General features: G+C 38.9%; 1 protein-coding gene across 2 annotated transcripts in view; it reads right to left on the reverse strand.

The window, feature by feature from the left end:
- Positions 1–18,294, reverse strand: part of taf1 (TAF1 RNA polymerase II, TATA box binding protein (TBP)-associated factor) — a 124,567-nt gene that overhangs the window by 93,045 nt on the left and 13,228 nt on the right. For both annotated transcript variants that reach the window (XM_073058162.1, XM_073058161.1), the window contains 5 exons: positions 13,446–13,573; positions 11,760–11,868; positions 10,551–10,667; positions 6,589–6,705; positions 4,812–5,140 (listed from right to left, as the gene is read on the reverse strand). In XM_073058162.1, the coding sequence (XP_072914263.1) occupies positions 4,812–5,140; positions 6,589–6,705; positions 10,551–10,667; positions 11,760–11,868; positions 13,446–13,559 (786 nt within the window). In that variant the 5' untranslated portion in view covers positions 13,560–13,573. The remainder of the gene's footprint in view (positions 1–4,811; positions 5,141–6,588; positions 6,706–10,550; positions 10,668–11,759; positions 11,869–13,445; positions 13,574–18,294) is intronic.

Here is an 18,294-nt window from a genome sequence, read left to right on the forward strand (position 1 = left end):
TTCACATCTACAGATGCACTGGGCTGTCTGCACCACTCTCTGCAGAGTCCTGCAATTAAGGGAGGTACAGTTCCCATACCTGGCAGTGATGCAGCCAGTCAGAAAGCTCCCAGTTGTGCCCCTGTATAAAGTTCTTAGGATTTCGGGGACCATACCAAACTTCCTCAACCATCTGAGGTGAAAGAGGCGCTGTTGTGCCTTTTTCACCACATAGCTGGTGTGTATAGATGACATAGGTCCTCGTGATGTGGATGCTAAAGAACTTAAAGCTGTTTACCTTCTCCACCCCAGATCCACTGATGTCAATAGAGGTTAGCCCGTCTCCATTCCTCCTGTAATTCACAACCAGCTCCTTTGTGTTTGTGACATTGAGGGAGAGGCTGTTTTCTTGACACCACTGTGTCAGAGAGATGACTTCTTTCCTGTAGGCCACCTTGTTATTGTTTGAGATTAGGCCAATCAATGTAGTATCGTTGGCAAATTTAATTAGCAAATTAGAGCTGTGGGTGGTGACACAGTCATGGGTATACAGGGAGTAAAGGAGGGGACTTAGTACACATTCCTGAGGGCTCCTGTGTTGAAAGTCAGAGGGGTGGAGGTGAGAGAGTCCACTCTTACCACCTGCTGGTGATTTGACAGGAAGTCCAGGATTCAGCTGCACGAGGCAGGGTCAAGGCCAAGGTCTCTGAGCTTCCTGTCGAGCCTGGATGGAACTATGGTGTTGAATGCTGAACTGTAGTCCAAGAATAGCATTCTCACATAAGCATCCTTCTTCTCCAGATGTGTGAGGTACGGTGTGTAGAGCAGTGGCTATTGCGTCCTCTGTGTCTGTAGGTGAATTGCAGGGGATCCAGTTTGGGTGTTAGCAAGCTGCAGATGTAATCCTTGACCAGCCTCTCAAAGCATTTGCTTATTATTGAGGTGAGTGCGACAGGACGCCAGTCATTCAGGCATGTTACCTTGGTCTTTTTTTGGTACAGGGACAATGGTGGATAATTTGAAGCAGAAAGCCACTCTACATTGGGAGAGGGAGATTAAAATGTCAGTAAACACACCTGCCAGTTGTGCTGCGCACATCCTGAGTACTGACCCTGGGATGCCATCCGGTCCTGCAGCCTTGTGACTGTCCGCTTGTTGGAAACATCTGCGTTCCTCAGCCTCAGGGATGACCAGATAGCAGGTTGTAGTGGTGGCTTTCCTCGGAGGCTCAGAGTTAAGAGACATTGAACTGAGCATAAAAGCGATTGAGCTCATCTGGGAGACAGGCAGCGATGTTGGCGGCACCAGTATGTTTAGTTTTGAAGTCTGCGATGGTATGAATTTTGAATCTTGACTCAGTCTTGTCCCTGTATTGTTGTTTTGCAGCCTTGATAGCTTTGCGCAGATCACAGCTGCTTTTCTTGAGCTCTTGCCGATTACCAGCAATGTAAGCTCTATGTCACGCGGTAAGTGCTGCTCGCACGGAATTATTGATCCAGGGTTTCTGGTTCAGGAAGACCCTGACCGACTTCTGGGGAACAACATCGTCGATGCACTTCCGGATGAAGCAAGTGACTCCATCCATGAACTCGAAGACATCTTCATCATGGAAGACATTTCAGTTGATGTCATCAAAGCAGTCCTGCAGCATGAAGGCTGATTGGTCAGACCAAAAGTGGACGGTTTTAACTATGTTTGCCTCTTCTTTCAGCTTCTGCCTGTATGTCAGCAAAAGCAGGCTCGAAGAGTGATCTTATTTTCCAAATGCTGGGTGAAGGAGAGCTTTGTATGCATTGTGGAAGGGAGTGTAACAGTGGTTAAGTGTTTTATCTCCACAGGTGCTCACCTGGATGTGCAGACAAAACTTTGGACTTTCATCAGCGACGCTCAATTAAAGTCACTGGCGACAATGACTGGGTGTGCAGCCCAGTCTGTGGATGGTCTCGTACAGTTCCTTGAGAGCCAGGTGAGTATCAGCCTGTGGAGGAATGTACACCACTGTGATGATAACAGCCATGAACTCCCTAGGCAGCCAGTGGGGTCTGCACAGCAGCACCAGGTATTCCAGGTCTGGGGAACAAAAGCATTTGAGTGGATGCACATTCTGGGGGTTGCACCAGGGATTGTTGACCATGAAGCATACCCCTGCTCCTTTACTCTTCCCAGATTTTTACACCCATTCACCCGGAACAGGGAGAACCCAAAGGCTCAACCGCATGATCCGATATCTCCTCCGTTAGCCAGGTCTCCACGGAGCACAAAACGTTGCGTTCCTTTGCTTCCATCTGACAGGAGATTCTGGCTCTCAGTACACACAGTTTATTGTCCAGGAACTGAACGTTAACCAAGAGTATGCTAGGGAGCAGCAGCCGATTTGCAACCTGTCTCAGCCTCACCAGGACACCGGCCCTTCTCCCTCACTGTCGGCACTTCTTCCGAGGTAGTGGCAGTGTAAGAGATGAGTCTCCCATGGATCGTGCAAGCAGGGGTTCCCAGTGTAGGAAAGGCAGCACATAGTGAGTAAATGCTGCCTTTCCGATGTTCAGAAGAGTCAGTCTATCGTATCTGATGTGACCATCAGCTACTTGAACAGAAAATGCTCATTAAATTGTCGAAATTAGTAGTATACTTTAGTGTTGCCGATGAAAAATTATGGGGAATAGTGGATCAGCTGTCAGAGGACTTTGTACTCAGATCACTCTCTCTGTGGGAGAGTATTTGTTGTCAATTCTTGAGTCAGTGAACTCAAGGGAAAAAAATCGACATGGCAGTCTTCAAAAACCATAAATCAGCAATTTTTTTTTATTTTGTTAGTCTCCCCTCTTGCTGTGTGACACGTGTGTGTGTGTGTGTGTGTGTGTGTGTGTGTGTGTGTGTGTGTGTGTGTGTGAGTGAGTGAGTGAGTGAGTGAGAGAGAGAGAGAGAGAGAGGGGGGGAGGGATGTTGAATTGTTGGGCGAATGATTAGTTTTTGTTGTACCACAGATAATGGTCTTTCTTGAAGGCTTTGCTATAGCTTGCTTGGTGGGTGGGGAGGGGGTGCTGATGCTTTTTTTTGCTGAAATAAATGGGGGGGGAGGGTTGATGCTTTGTTGTTGCTTGTGTGTGTGGGAGAGGGCTTTGGGGTTCTAACGTTTCTACCGTCACTCATTCTTTGGGGTACCCTGTTTTCGCGGACATATGCAAAGAACAAGAATTTCAGGCTGTATATTGTATATATTCTCTGTGTTAAATGGAACTAACTAATCATAAAGGAAAGCTGAATGGCTTTATGAAAGGTAAATTATATTTCACGTATATGGTTGAATTCCTTGAAGATGTGACAGGGAGATTTGATAGAAGGGAATTTGTAGATGTTGTGTATCTAGATTTCAAAAAGGGATTTGACAATGTGCCACATAACAGGCTGGTAAATTAAGAGCCTAAGGTACTAGAGTAACTGTGTTAGCATGGATTGAAAATTGTCACAAAAATGAATTAGAATGAGTTGGTCCTTTTCAGGTTGGAATGATGCAACTAGTGAGTATCCCAGGGATAACTCTCAATTACTTACTATTTAGATTAACATCTGGAGGAAACAAAACGCAAGTTTTGCCAATAAAACAAACATAATACAAGGTGGAAGGATATTTTTTATGAAGAGAATATTGAGATTATCCAATAGAATTTAGATAGATTGTGAATCTGCAAATGGGAGTTTAGAGAAATGTGAGGTCATGCACTTCGGTAGGAGGAAACAAACCGCAAATGAACTAAATGATGAGAGACCGTAAGGAATAAAATTTAGAGAGATGTGTTCTAGTGCTTGAATCACAAATAGTTAACTGGCAATCCTACAAGTAGTTAGCAAGGCAAATGGCATATTTGTCATTATTGTGAAGGAGTTGGAATTTAAGAATAAGGAAATTTTAGTTGTGCAGGCCACACCTGAAATACCATGCAGTTTTAGTCCCCCTACGTAAAAGAGCATGAAGTAGCACTTCAGGAATCCAAAGATGATTCACCAAACCCTAATTCCTAGAGTGGAAATAATGTTCAAACAAGAGACAAGACAGTTTGGGTCTGTATTCCTCAGAATTTGAAAGAATGAGAGGTGATTTTATTCAAAATTACAGGATTCCAAGGGCCCTTGACAAAGCAGATGATGAAATGTTTTCATGAACATAGGCATAGATACATACTAAGGGGCCAGTCATTTAGAACTGATGTTTGTGCAAGTTTCTATTCTCACAGGATACTGAATCTCTGGAATTCTTTGCTTGCAATAGTTGAGGCTATGTCATTAGATACATTTTAAGATGGAAGTGTAAACATATTTAATAGATCAATGAATGGTGTACTATGGGAACTGGAACAGAAGTGGAGTTCAGACAACCATAAATCAATCATGATTATATTGATTGGTCGGAGAGGCTTGAGCAGCCTGGTGGCCCACTCCTGCTCTTATTTTGTGTTCATTATTACTATCTCAAGGTTTAAATTAACTTATGGTCATAAAATTTAGAAAATTTCAAATTTGATCTTTATCAATTTGTGTTGGCTTAACTACACAGCTAATTAGATTCCAGGTGATGCTCTTCTTATAAATCTATATTTCATGATTCTGAGGTAAATACCAGTTTTATTAGTGTTTCAAAAGTGAGCAATGTATATTTATTATGTGGATATATGGAAACATTCATGGCAGTAATGAGTTCAGACTAAAGCATTGCTCCCCAACAGTCCCAAACCGAGGAATTTTCTCCTCCAATTACCCTATACTGCAGCTAAGTATTTCAACACATATAATTTAAATTTTCTACTTAATTTACAACATAATGAACAGTTTTTCACCTGTCCTGGTCGAAATTCTGGGAAGAGCTCAGTGACATTAGGCAACTGCTTCGTTGAATCACGCTGCATGATTCCCGCCAGTGGCAATGTAAGCTTATCCTCCTTCTGAGATTCATTCTGCCTTATTCGTGGAACATGACGATCAGTCTCAGACTCTGAATCAGAGGAACTACTAAAGTCAACCTTCTCCGAGGACGACGAAGGAGCAATTATGGAAGGTAAAATGATCCCATCATTCTCATCAGCCACTGGACAAGGGAAAAGACCATCAGTAACACGAGATCCTCCGGCAGTACTGGAACTGAGAACCGCTGAATTTACCCCATTTGCTAGGGGGAGAAAAGATAAAAATTAGCAAATGATATTCTACAACACAGTATTATTACAGTAGGCAGTTATCTGGGAGTACAGTTAGACGAGAAGCTAGACTGGACTGCCAACACAGATGCCTTGTGCAGGAAGGCACAGAGTCGACTGTACTTCCTAAGAAGGTTGGCGTCATTCAATGTCTGTAGTGAGATGCTGAAGATGTTCTATAGGCCAGTTGTGGAGAGCGCCCTCTTCTTTGTGGTGGCGTGTTGGGGAGGAAGCATTAAGAAGAGGGACGCCTCACGTCTTAATAAGCTGGTAAGGAAGGCGGGCTCTGTCGTGGGCAAAGTACTGGAGAGTTTAACATCGGTAGCTGAGCGAAGGGCGCTGAGTAGGCTACGGTCAATTATGGATAACTCTGAACATCCTCTACATAGCACCATCCAGAGACAGAGAAGCAGTTTCAGCGACAGGTTACTATCGATGCAATGCTCCTCAGACAGGATGAAGAGGTCAATACTCCCCAATGCCATTAGGCTTTACAATTCTACCGCCAGGACTTAAGAACTTTTTAAAAGCTATTATTAATGCTTTTTGAGATAGTGATTTAGATGCATATCATATTTTTTTTTACTGAGTTAAGTATTGTATGTAAGTAGTTTTGCTACAACAAGTGTATGGGACATTGGAAAAAAAGTTGAATTTCCCCATGGGGATGAATAAAGTATCTATCTATCTAATTTTTTTTAAAAAGTCAATCTCAAAAGGATTATCCTGCATTCAGTCCTGGGAATTCATATTTGTCAAGAATTCCTGTAAATTAGATGAAGGGTTACACACAGTTATAGAACTTGTTAAATTGCTATTTGGAAGGTCTTCTTTAATTACTGACTATAAATAATGCACATTGGTTTCACATTACTGAAGAAATTTAGATGGTCATGGAACCCAATTCAAAATCTCATCCTACCTATTTTTCCTTCATTACATTGATTGATTGATTGTTCCTCGCATCTCACGGCGTCAGTTAGATTATATTAGATTTATCATCATCATTATTTGGTGCTGCATCGTATGATGTAGGCAATCACAGTCTTTAACCGTGATTGTTCTTGGCGATTTTTTCTACTGAAGTGGCTTGCCATTGCCCTCTTCTGGGCAGCACCTTTACAAGATGGGTGACCCCAGCCATTAACAATATTCTTCAGAGATTGTCTGCCTGGCGTCAGTGGTTGCATAACCAGAACTTGTGATATGCACCGGCTGCTCATATGACCATCCACCACTTGCTCCCATGGTTTCACGTGACCCTGATTGGGGGGCTGAGCAGGTGATACACCTTGCCCAAAGGTGACCTGCAGGCTAGCAGAGGGAAGAAGTGTCTTACACCTCCTTTGGTGGAGATGTATCTCCACCCCACCATCCAACATTACTCTCTCTTTTAAAGGAATTATTTATTTCTACTCACCACATGATTCCTGTGAACCACCCTCATCTTTGCTTAATGGAGGTGGTGGTGGTGGAGGTGGCATGAGTTTTGAGTCCATGTCTTCATTGTCTGCATCGTAGTCATCATCATCGTCTTCTGCAGCCAGCAAGAGAAATCCTTTAGTATACAATTCCCATTATGGAGTCCAGGTCTGATTTACTGAACTAGCTACTTAATGCCTGAATTTAAGACCTTTTTAATACAACCAAAAATGTAATTGATGCAATAAATATGAAATAAAAACAATTGCTGGAAATATTCAACATGTTGGGCACCTAAATTAAGAGAAATAGGTTAATAGCCTTCCATCAGAACCCCAAAATATCTGAATTTCTTTGTTTTGTTTTCTACAGAAGTTACCTGATTTACTGTGGATTACAGTTAACTGGGACCAGCACATCTTGGCCCAATTAAGCAGCAGTCCCACCTAGCTGAAGTTTCATGGACATTTTTTAAAAATACAAGCTACCATTTAACTGAGTTACAAAGTATGTACTTAAATACAGAATAAATTAGAACTCTACCAATACTACTGCATTACTTCAAAACTCTTAGTTCCTAATAGTTATCGATAGAGGAATTCATTCAGCGTACACTGTTGTATTTTTGATAGACTGTAGATGAACAAAGTCAGTGCGGACACCTAGGGCAGATGATGCACTACTTTCATACAATGCTTTTGACCACTGTATCCTCTAAATTTTCACTTTCACTACAACATTCAAGATTATTGTCAATACCTTCTAATTCTTTGTTATTCTTAACTTGTTGAAGTAGTGAAATAATTTTATTTTCACACCTGGCTGTTTCTGGCATCACTAAACAGTTCTGAATTAACTTACTGCTTACAGGTCAGAAGCTGGGTAAACTGGGATGAGCTACTCACCCACTGACACCCAAAAGCTCTTCTAATATTTACAAGGATAAGTAAGGAACCAAATGGAATTGTCTCTATTTGCCTGGATTAATACAGTGCCAACAACTCTCAAGAAGCTCACTACAATGTGGAAATTCGGCAGCAATACAAATCCAATGCAACTACTTCCCTAGCTGTTCTCCGTCATCTACAAAGTGATGGAAACTGTCATCGATCATGTTATCGGGTGATACTTACACATCACACTATTTTCTGTCACACCATTCAAGACAAGGTACTTTCTGGATTCTACAAAGCATCCTACCCATTATCCTGAACAGCCACACCCTCCTACCATCCTACTGCACCTGCACATGTACCTTCTGCAGGCTATACGGACAGCACCTCTTAAACTCATCTCACCTCCCATCAAGGAAGACAAGGGCAGCAAGATCATCTCCAAGTCACACAACATTATGATTTGGAAACATACCACCAGCCCTTCAGCATCATTGTATTTAATTCCCCCAATTTCCTACTCAAACTCACTGTGGGAGCATTTTCATCAGAAATATTTTTATGGTTCAAGAAGGCAGTTCATTGCCATCTTCTCCAACGTAATTAGAGATGGGCACTGTATATAAGGGATTGTGTAATGTCTTTTACTCAGCTAGCGGATAAATTTGATTTATCCAATGTACACTTTTTTAGATATTTACAAATTAGGGATTTTTTTTTACGTACTTTGCTTCCAAATTATCCCTCCGCTTATCCATCTAATATAATAGATATCCTCTTCCAGGTTAAAACACTCCAAAAAGGATCAATAGCTACAATTCATAAATGGTTATTGAATTTATGAATGATATCTAACGATAAAATTAAAGCTGCCTGGGAATTGGAATTTCAAGAGTTACTTTCAGATAATCATCAATGGAGTAAAATTTTCCATCTGGTAAATACTTCATCTATTTGTGCCTGTCGTTGCTTGATACAGTCTGGGGTAGTGCATCGGGCACATGTGTCAAAGGAAAATTAGCCTGAATTTTTCCCAATATTAATCCTATTTGTGATAGATGTAATCCTCAGGTGGCCACTTTAACTCACATGTTCTGGTCTTCCATAAAGTTGGAGAATTTTTGAAAAGATGTCTTTGAAACCTTATCTAAAGTGCTGGATCTGGATTTACAACCAAACTTATTTACAGCTACTTTTGGGATTATTCCATCGGAAGCAGGATATATTCCTGCTTCCGCTCAGTGGATGATAGCCTTTTCAACCTTATTGGCTAGGAAAGCCATTTTACTTAAATGGAAGGACCTGTACCCTCCTGCTGCCTTTTATTGGTTTTCCTCTATCATGTCCTGTTTAAGTCTAGAGAAAATAAGAAGTCGGACATTGGATACATCCTTTAAATTTGAAGAAATCTGGCAACCTTTTATTCAATATTTTCAGATGATCTGAGTTTTGTACTGATTGTCTCCCAGTTATTTTTTCAGAACCTAGGATTTGATCAGAGAGTCTCTCTTCTCTTGGTTTTTCTCTCAGGATGGACTGCCCAGTCCTTTTTTTTCCTGTTTAGAATAGTGTTTTTTTTCTCTTTTCTTTTATATAAAAATTTCTAATAGTCCTTCCTTTCTTTATAAATTGATAAGAGGATTATACATTTTTTATCAAATTCATACTTTGTAGATCAACACTATGTGTGATTCTGATATTGTTTATTTAACCTTCTGTATGTACTGCTATTGACATATATACCAGAAATATTCTCCTGTTGTTTGTATACACACTTTTTTAAAATCAATAAAAAGACTGAAAAAAGAAAGAGATGGGCAATACCTCTAGTTTGCCTGATTTGCCAGTGGAGTCACCTTCCCCCCCCCCCCCCCAACACGTTACCAAAATATAAATTTAAAAAAGTAATGTAAAATATTTAAGTATTTGTCATCAGATCCTGATATTCAAACCAAAACCAAGTATATCCTTTAATATGTATCTCTTGTATCTCATAAGACTGAAACTGTGGCAGTCCTATATTAATTTGTGTGTATTATCAGCATTATGTTTGTTCAGATTTTATCATTCAACCATACACCAACATAGCTAATCTAAACAGTGATTCTCTGGGGCCTTAAGGTGCAAAACACATATCCACAAGCACACAACACACCGCACAAAGTACATATGGCTATAATTTCAGAAAAATATACAGTCACAGAGAAAAAAAAAATCTAGCCCTAGTCCCTGTATGGGATACACACAAAATGCTGGTGGAACGCAGCATCTATAGGAAGAAGTACAGTCAACGTTTCGGGCCGAAACCCTTCGTCAGGACTAACTGAAAGGAAAGACAGTGTTAGTCCTGACGAACGGTCTCGGCCCGAAACGTCGACAGTGCTTCTTCCTATAGATGCTGCCTGGCCTGCTGCATTCCACCAGCATTTTGTGTGTGTTGCTTGAATTTCCAGTATCTGCAGATTTCCTTGTGTTTGCCCTGTATGGGATGACTAGATTGATGGTTGCCTGGTCTAGCTAGTTCTTCACCAAGTGAACACTGGAGGGCAGCAGTGTGCAAACACCAGAGAGCAGCATCGCCTCAGTGCCTCCTCTCCCGGCCTAGCTCTCATCCTTGCCACAACCAACAACACAGCAGGTCCGCTGTCAGTCTCACCAATGAACCAGTGATCTGGACTTGCTTTATTCTACATTATCAATGCCTACAGGATCTTGCGACCACAATAGAAATATCCAAGACAATCACTTGCTCCACGCATCTTCTCAGCAAAAACCTACCCAAGTCCAGGTGACAACACAACAATGGTATACAATTAAGTCCAACTCCATTACCATTGAGCAACTCACTGAAGGGATAGTTCTTCAATATTTGATCTTCTTAGTATCCAACAGTAATTTGCAATAGTAAAAAAGACTTACAAGATGAACAAAAGCACCTTGGACTGGACTCTGTGGCCGCTGTGTCCAAGCACGCCACCACCCTACCAGTTCAAGTTAAAGCTAATTAAAGCTAATCACTTATCCATGCATTAATTTATTAATATATGTTTAGAAATGTCGTATTTACCCATTTTCCTGAGAGGTTGAAGATTCCCCATCACTTGACGATATCTGCGGGTCTCATCCTCTGCTACCTCATTAATATCTGAGTAATCAATGGCATCATCTTTACTTTGAATCCAACCTAAAAAGAACAAGATAATTATTAATTCCTTCAAATAAATGCATGACTTGCTGAGTTCCTCCAGAGTGACAACACCACATAGCAATTCTGGCCTTCTTTATGGATCTGCATAAGAACATGGTAATGTTTCAAATTATACACTATACTTATTGAACTCGCTGTTCCTCTTATTCTGGTCTGTTGTGTATTCTCCCACATTACATACAGTGCCACGGCTATTCACAGAAGTACAAAAAAATAAAAGCAGGCCAAAGTGAGATGGTTAAGAAGAAGGATCAAAGGAAGTGGGTCCTACTCTTAAAGAACATGAAAATGTTGAGATGGCGCAAATCACAATGGCAGTGGGAGATAGAGGAATAGTGATTTCTATAAGATCGGTGCCAGAATGTTGGAATCTGGAAGCAAGAGAGCTTCAGTAGCAAGTAAACCTAATTAAAGTAGAATTTAGCTCATGTTCAATGATAAAAAGTTGACAATCACTTTCAATTAAAGTGTAAAGCTTAAGTGGAAGCTTTTCCATTTGAATTGGTAATAGCTGTGCATCCAAGGAGCTTAGCACAAATAGCTATCACTTACACACTTGATTGGAATGCTGGCTGGCATTTACGTAGCATCCTTGTTTGCTTGAAACATCATTTGAAGGACATTCATAGTTGTTAAACCAAGAGGTTATGAGGAATTGTGTCTTAACCATGATAAAAGAGGTGGAGAGGTGGTAACTCTAAGAGTGAATTCTATGGCAGTAAGATCTATGACTAATGGCACAGACATTGAAGGTGTATTTTTAATAAAATGGTGAAGTACACAAAATATCAAACTTAAAAAGGGCTTGTTCAAAAGTAAGCAGGGGCTATCAAAAAGCAAGGTGAAAATTTTACAATGTAGGGCAACATAAATTAGATTAATAGGCAAGCTGCTGCAGGATAGGACATGAGGACCAGAACTTTGGACAAGTGAGTGTTTGTGAAATTAGAAGCAAGAAAAGTATGCAACGTCTTATTATGGACAAAGTTAGAAAATCTTCATACAAAAATTGGAATACAGTCCTTGAGTTTACTTTGACATTAGTAACAGCATGAATACATTACACACCTTCTGAATTGGTGTTCCCTTCAATGGACTCCTCTTCATTGGCTGTGATTTCCTTAATGAAGGTCCCAAGGCCCAATGTCCCCAAGCCATCGAGATGCTTTTTTGACTCCTGACAGCAGACAGTGTACATGTTAGCCCTTCTTGAATAAATACACATCTGCTAGTTACCTGCACAGCTACGTCAATAAAATGAAGATGTTCCTTTAGATCCACAAAGTGTACAGAAAGAGAAAATAATTACGTAATGAAGGGAATGATCAAACTTGAAAAACATCAGAACTTTAGAAGTTTAATCCTGTTTTCTCCAATTCAATTTTATGTTCATTCCTTTAGCTGCAAATGGAGGGCTGGTGGCAATAGTGACCTTAATCAAACCAGTAAAAAAAAATGAAAAAATCATCAAGCATGTGTCAACTGGGTGATTTTTGTTGATATTTCCACATTGAAAACAATGTTCTATAGCCTCAAATTGCTCTATCCAATAATGTAGTTACCATCAAAATTAATTACATTAGAAATTCCTTTGGAACATATGTCTCTGTAAGCTCTTTTTTTGGACAGAGTAAAGATTTATGGATCAAAAAGCAGATAATAAGCACTAAGGGAAAAGTTTGTCCAGAATAGTTGAGTACTCAAATTGAAATAATTTTACAAAGTAAAAACATGGTACTCAGTAAAGGAGTTCTCAAAAGCATTGACCTAATGGCCAATACATAGCTGCTTATAATGGAATAGAAAAAAAAGAAACAGACTGATCTCAAGGAGTAAAAAGTGAATGAAGTGTGGGAATTATTACCAGTTATTCACTCATATAATTCATAAGTTATTTAATTCCACAGAATTAATGACATGAACACCAGATTGGATCAAATAGTGATAACTTTGGTAGATTTAACCTTTAACATATACGAATACAGTCGGCCCTCCTTATCCACTGGGGAATGGTTCTGGGATCCCCCACAGATACCAAAAAATGCAGATGCTCAAGTTGGTGGACTTTAGGACCCGGCGGAGCTTGGGACCCGCCGCCCGCAGTGTTTCTGTTCCGGAAAACGATCACGATTGAAAATAAAGTGGAAATAATAAAGCGATTAGAAAGAGGTGACACGTCATCGGTCATTGGAAAAGCATTAGGCTATAGTCGGTCAACGATTGGAACAATTTTAAAGGATAAAGTGAGAATAATGGAGCATGTGAAAAGCCCTGCCCTGATGAAAGCTACAATTATTATTAAGCAACGCAGAGGTTTAATTATTTAAATACATATGTTTCTTAAGTGTTTTATATGCATAGAAAGGTAAAATATATACTATATACTAAGACAAACGTTTTGACTAACTTGTTATTTTATCGATTCCCGATCCGTGGTAACCTATGCACATCCTTCCGTATACTGTACTTTAAATCATCTCTAGATTACTTATAATACCTAATACAATGTAAATGCTATGTAAATAGTTGTTATACTGTATTGTTTAGGAGATAATGATAAGAAAAAACAGTCGGTACATGCTCAAACAACAAGTGCTGGAGAGAGAACTTCCCGGTTTTCCCGATCCGCTGTTGGTTGAATTCGCGCATGCGGAACCCGCGGATAAGGAGGGCCGACTGTACTTTATATGGAATTGTTATTATAAACATTCTATGCTGCAACAATAGAGTGATTATTCCAGATGAAGTGCGTACCTTGTCAAGAACACTGTCGTCCTCCAATTGTCCATCCTCATTGATATTTCCAAACAGAAACCCAGTAAGAGAAAATGGTTGCTCGTGATCTTCATCACTGTCTGAATCTGACATTTTCAGGAGTCTTCCTAAATGGGGGAAAAAAGTTTAGATGTAAACACCCCCACCTTAAGAACACAGGCTGCTAGCTTCGCTGCAGGAAACATCTGGAAATTAACAAATAATCATTTCTACTGATACCTGCGCAAATAATCTCTTTTAAACGACATAAAATCCAGCCTTTAGTATTTCTAGCCTGCAGTAACATAATAAACTTACAACCAATTTACAACAAATAAAAAACACTGAAAATCCTGCAGGACAAATAACTTTGTTATGCGAGTCTGAAGCTCCCATCTTCCCCATTGATACAATTGCCTACCAAAACTTGATTTTCTATAAGGCAAAAATCTTTTCAAGAACACAACTATGATGTTATTGCATAACTAACTGTACTGATAAATCTTTTTTCTTCATCTGTGAGGGTATCACAGGATCCATCACAACTAAATTCTTCTACAGAAATCTGAATAAATCTCACAATATACAAAATCTACAGCGAACTGTCAGTCAGTAGAAAAGGTCATTGGCTGAAGTCTACTGTCATTGCAAAATCTGTAAATATCCAGAACAATGAATGGGCAGGAAAAAAATCATTGTGGACATTACCCACCGAGCAAACTGCCATTTCCAAAATTTCCCTTCTGGAAACTATTATAGGGCTATTTAAACAAAATCTTCAAGCCATCTTAAAATCTTCTTCCCCCAGGCAGTTAATAAGATCAACTATTCTAGTTGAGACCTCTGTCACACTTATTACCTCAGTCACTGCACTGCATTGTAAATACTTTAAACCACTTTTTTTACAATGCTATTTACATTATAAACACACGCTGCTAGTATCTATGTATTAATGCACATATTAATTCCATATCCATCCTCCAACTTTATTTTTAATATAATTCTTTATAATTGCTGAACGTTGTTGTTTCCTGTTGCATGTCACACCAATACACCACAGCAAATTTCTAACACATTTAAATGCATATGGTGAATAAAATTGATCTTTTAACCTGTCCCTTAAGACATTTCTAAACCTAAGACTTCTGATAGGCAGTCGATGTGAACAGGAAGAAATTGAACCAAAGCTCAGATTTCAACCTCATTCAAAACTGGAGGAAGAAATTATCAACATTTAGATGTACATGTCCCAATCCAGTGAGCATTACAGAAGTGCTTCAGAATAGCAGGATAGGAGACAATATTATTCAACAAGAATAATATGCATAAAATACATAAGTGAAGGTGCATACATCAGGATGCTCTTCATTGCTTACAGCACAACATTCAACACTATCATCCCCATTAAACTAACCAATAAGCACCAAGACATAGACCTCAATACCTCATTGAGCAACTGGAACCTTGGTTTCCTCACTTGCAGAGTCCAGTCAGTATGGATTGGCGACAACATCTCCTCCACAATCACAATCAGCAGAGGAGTACCACAAGGCTATATGCTTAGCCCCCAACTTAACTTGCTTCATACTTATGACTGTAAATGCCGTAATTAAGCTTGCTGATGACACTAAAGTTGTTGGCTGAATCAAAGGTGGTGACAAATTAGTATATAGGATGGAGATTGAAAATCTGGTTGAATAGTTGCACACCAGCAGCTTCTCACTCAACATCAGCAAGACAAAGGAGCTGATCATTGATGACAGGAGAAAGAAACCATATGCCAGTCTTCATTAGGGGATCAGAGCTGGAGAGGGTCAGTAACTTTAAATTCCTTGGCATTATCATATCATAGAATCTGTCCTTAAAGCGCCATTACAAAAAGGCACAATAGTGCCTCTACTTTCTTAGAAGTTTGCACAGATTTGGCATGTCATCTAAAACTCTGACAGACTTCTACAGATGCACAGTGGAGAGTATCCTGATTGGTTGCATTACATTCTAGTATGGAAGCACCAAAGGTCAAGAATGGAAAAGCCTGCAAAAAGTAGTTGTTACAGCTCAGTCTATCACAGGAAAAGCCCTCCCCAGCATTGAGCATATCTACAAGCAGTGCTACCACAAAAAAGCAGCATCCATCATCATGGATTCCTACCATCAAGGCCATCCTCACTTCTTGCTGTTGCCGTAGGGAATGAGGTCTGGGAGCTTCAAGTCCCTCACCACCAGGTTCAGGAACAGTTATTAAACGTCAAAAATCAGGCTCCTGAACCAGCGTAGATAACTTCACTCACAGAAATACTGAAACGATCCCAAAGCCTATGGGCGCACTTTCAAAGAATCTACAACTCATGTTCTTAGTATTATTTACTTAGCTATTTATTATTTTTTGTATTTACAGTTTGTCTTCTTTTGTACATTAGTTGGCTGTCAGTCTTTGTGTGTAGTTTTTCATTGAATCTATTCAATGTCGGCAAGAAAATGGATTTCAAGGTGTTAGATGGTGGCATATACATACTTCGATAATATTACTTTGAAGAATTCTAGACATAAATTAAAATACTAATACTACATTCCCACTTCACTGCCTCCCAAAGTACACGATTTTCCCTTGCTGTTTTACGCTAAATAAATGTTTCTCTCAAGAATTTCCATAAACAACAAATCATAGGGACATATCTATACTAATTATGACCATTATTGTATCATAGTATGATACCTTCCTAAATATGTACTATGCAGGCCCCAAGTTAAAATTTATTCACTTTATTCTACATCAATAAAGTGATGGAGATCCCTAAATCTGGAAGTAACAGAAAATTTAAATTATTGTGGATTACCACTGGTACAGATCAAAAGAACATCCAACTCTCCAATCATAAAATCAGAAATCCAAATGGATCCTTTGAGCAACATGCCGAATGAATTAAGTACAAAGATTGTTAAAACTCTCTATGCTTCCAGTACATTTATATAAAAGGTGAGTGTTGGCTATTTTTATAAGGATGGATTAAATCCCTTTTATATATTCTCTAGGTCCTCTTTTGCCAAGGGTTCCAGAAATGCATTTTAAGGAAACTTGAAATGCTATTCAGAAAACTTAGCTCTGACACTGGATGGATTCTTTTCATCAGGCTCTGTTCAGTTTGCAGAAGCACATTCATTTCTGTTCTAGAATCACCTTAAATTTTTACTTATTTAGAGATACAGCGTGGAACAGGCCCTTTTAGCCCAACAAGCCAGACTGTGTAGCAACTCACCTACTTAACACGGTCCTAATTACAGGTCAATTTCCAATGACCAGTTCACTTACTAACTGGTACATCTCTGTTTTCCTTGGGCACTGGAGCACCTGGAGGAAACCCAAGTGGTCACAGGGAGAATGTACAAACTCTTTACAAGTGGCACCGGAATTGAACTCCAACGCTGGAGTTGTAACCACGACAATCCATGGCACCTCAGTCTTCTGACAAATTCAAAATATGGCTTAGACACAAGTGGAAAATGGATGCAGTCATACATAATGCTAACCAATGTGCCACAGGTTAAAAGAGATGACAGCAGAAAATAATCACCATTGTAAGATTATGATTAGATGGAAGAAACACAAACATAGGGTGTTGGTTTTCAATCATAACTTAAAAGAGGTCAAACATTGGTTTTCTTTTTCAATCTTTTTATTAATATCAACATGATAAGATTAGTACATAGATAATGGGATTACAAACTTACAAAATTAAAATGAACATAAAAGGATACATAAGCAATAAGTATATTATAGTTGTCTTCCCAAATCATGAATGATACAAATATCATATAAACGAGACAAAAAAAACTAAGTAATTCATGTCGGAAAAAAAACAGAAAAGAGAAAAAGAAAAAAAAAGGGCTGTTCATAGTATCTGTAAAAAAAATTACAAAATCATCAGTGTCCCCAACTCTAATCCTCTCAACATATATATATATAAAATCAAAACCGGAAAAACAAATAGGATTGGAACAGGGTCAAATTACATCATGTGAAAATATTGAATACATGGCCTCCAAATCATTTCAAATTTAATAGAAGGGTCATATACGACACTTCTAATTTTCTCCAAATTTAGACATAACATAGTTTGAGAAAACCAATGAAATACGGTAGGGGGATTAATTTCTTTCCAATTCAACAAAATAGATATTCTAGCCATTAATGTAAGAAATTCAATCATCCGACAAGCAGAAGAAGATAAATGGATTGACCCCATCATTGGTAAACCAGAGATTGCAGTAACAGGATGTGGATGTAAATCAATGTTCAATACCGTAGAAATAATATCGAAAATGTCTTTCCAATATTTTTTCAAAAGCGGACATGACCAAAACATATGAGTTAAAGAAGCTATCTCAGAATGACATCTGTCACATATAGGATTTATATGGGAATAAAAACAAGCCAATTTATCCTTGGACATATGAGCCCTGTGCACAACTTTAAACTGTATCAATGAACGTTTAGCACATATAGAGGATAAATTAACTAATTGAAGAATTTTATCCCAATTCTCAATAGGGATAATAAAGTTAAGTTCTTTCTCAATCATTTTTAATCTTATAAAAGGCCTCTGAATGTATTTTCATAATTATATTGTAAACATTTGATATTACACCTTTTTGAAAAGGATTTAGTTCTAACAATTTCTCCAAAATACCCGAAGAATCAAGATTTGGAAAGGTAGGAAGTACAGTGTAAGAAATTCCTAATCTGTAAATATCTAAAAAAATGAGATCTGGGCAAATTATATTTATTAGATAATTGTTCAAAAGACATAAAACAATTATCCAAAAATAGATCAGAAAATCGTAGTATTCC

This window comes from Hemitrygon akajei, chromosome 10 (genome assembly GCF_048418815.1).
Source record: "Hemitrygon akajei chromosome 10, sHemAka1.3, whole genome shotgun sequence".
NCBI lineage: Eukaryota > Metazoa > Chordata > Chondrichthyes > Myliobatiformes > Dasyatidae > Hemitrygon > Hemitrygon akajei.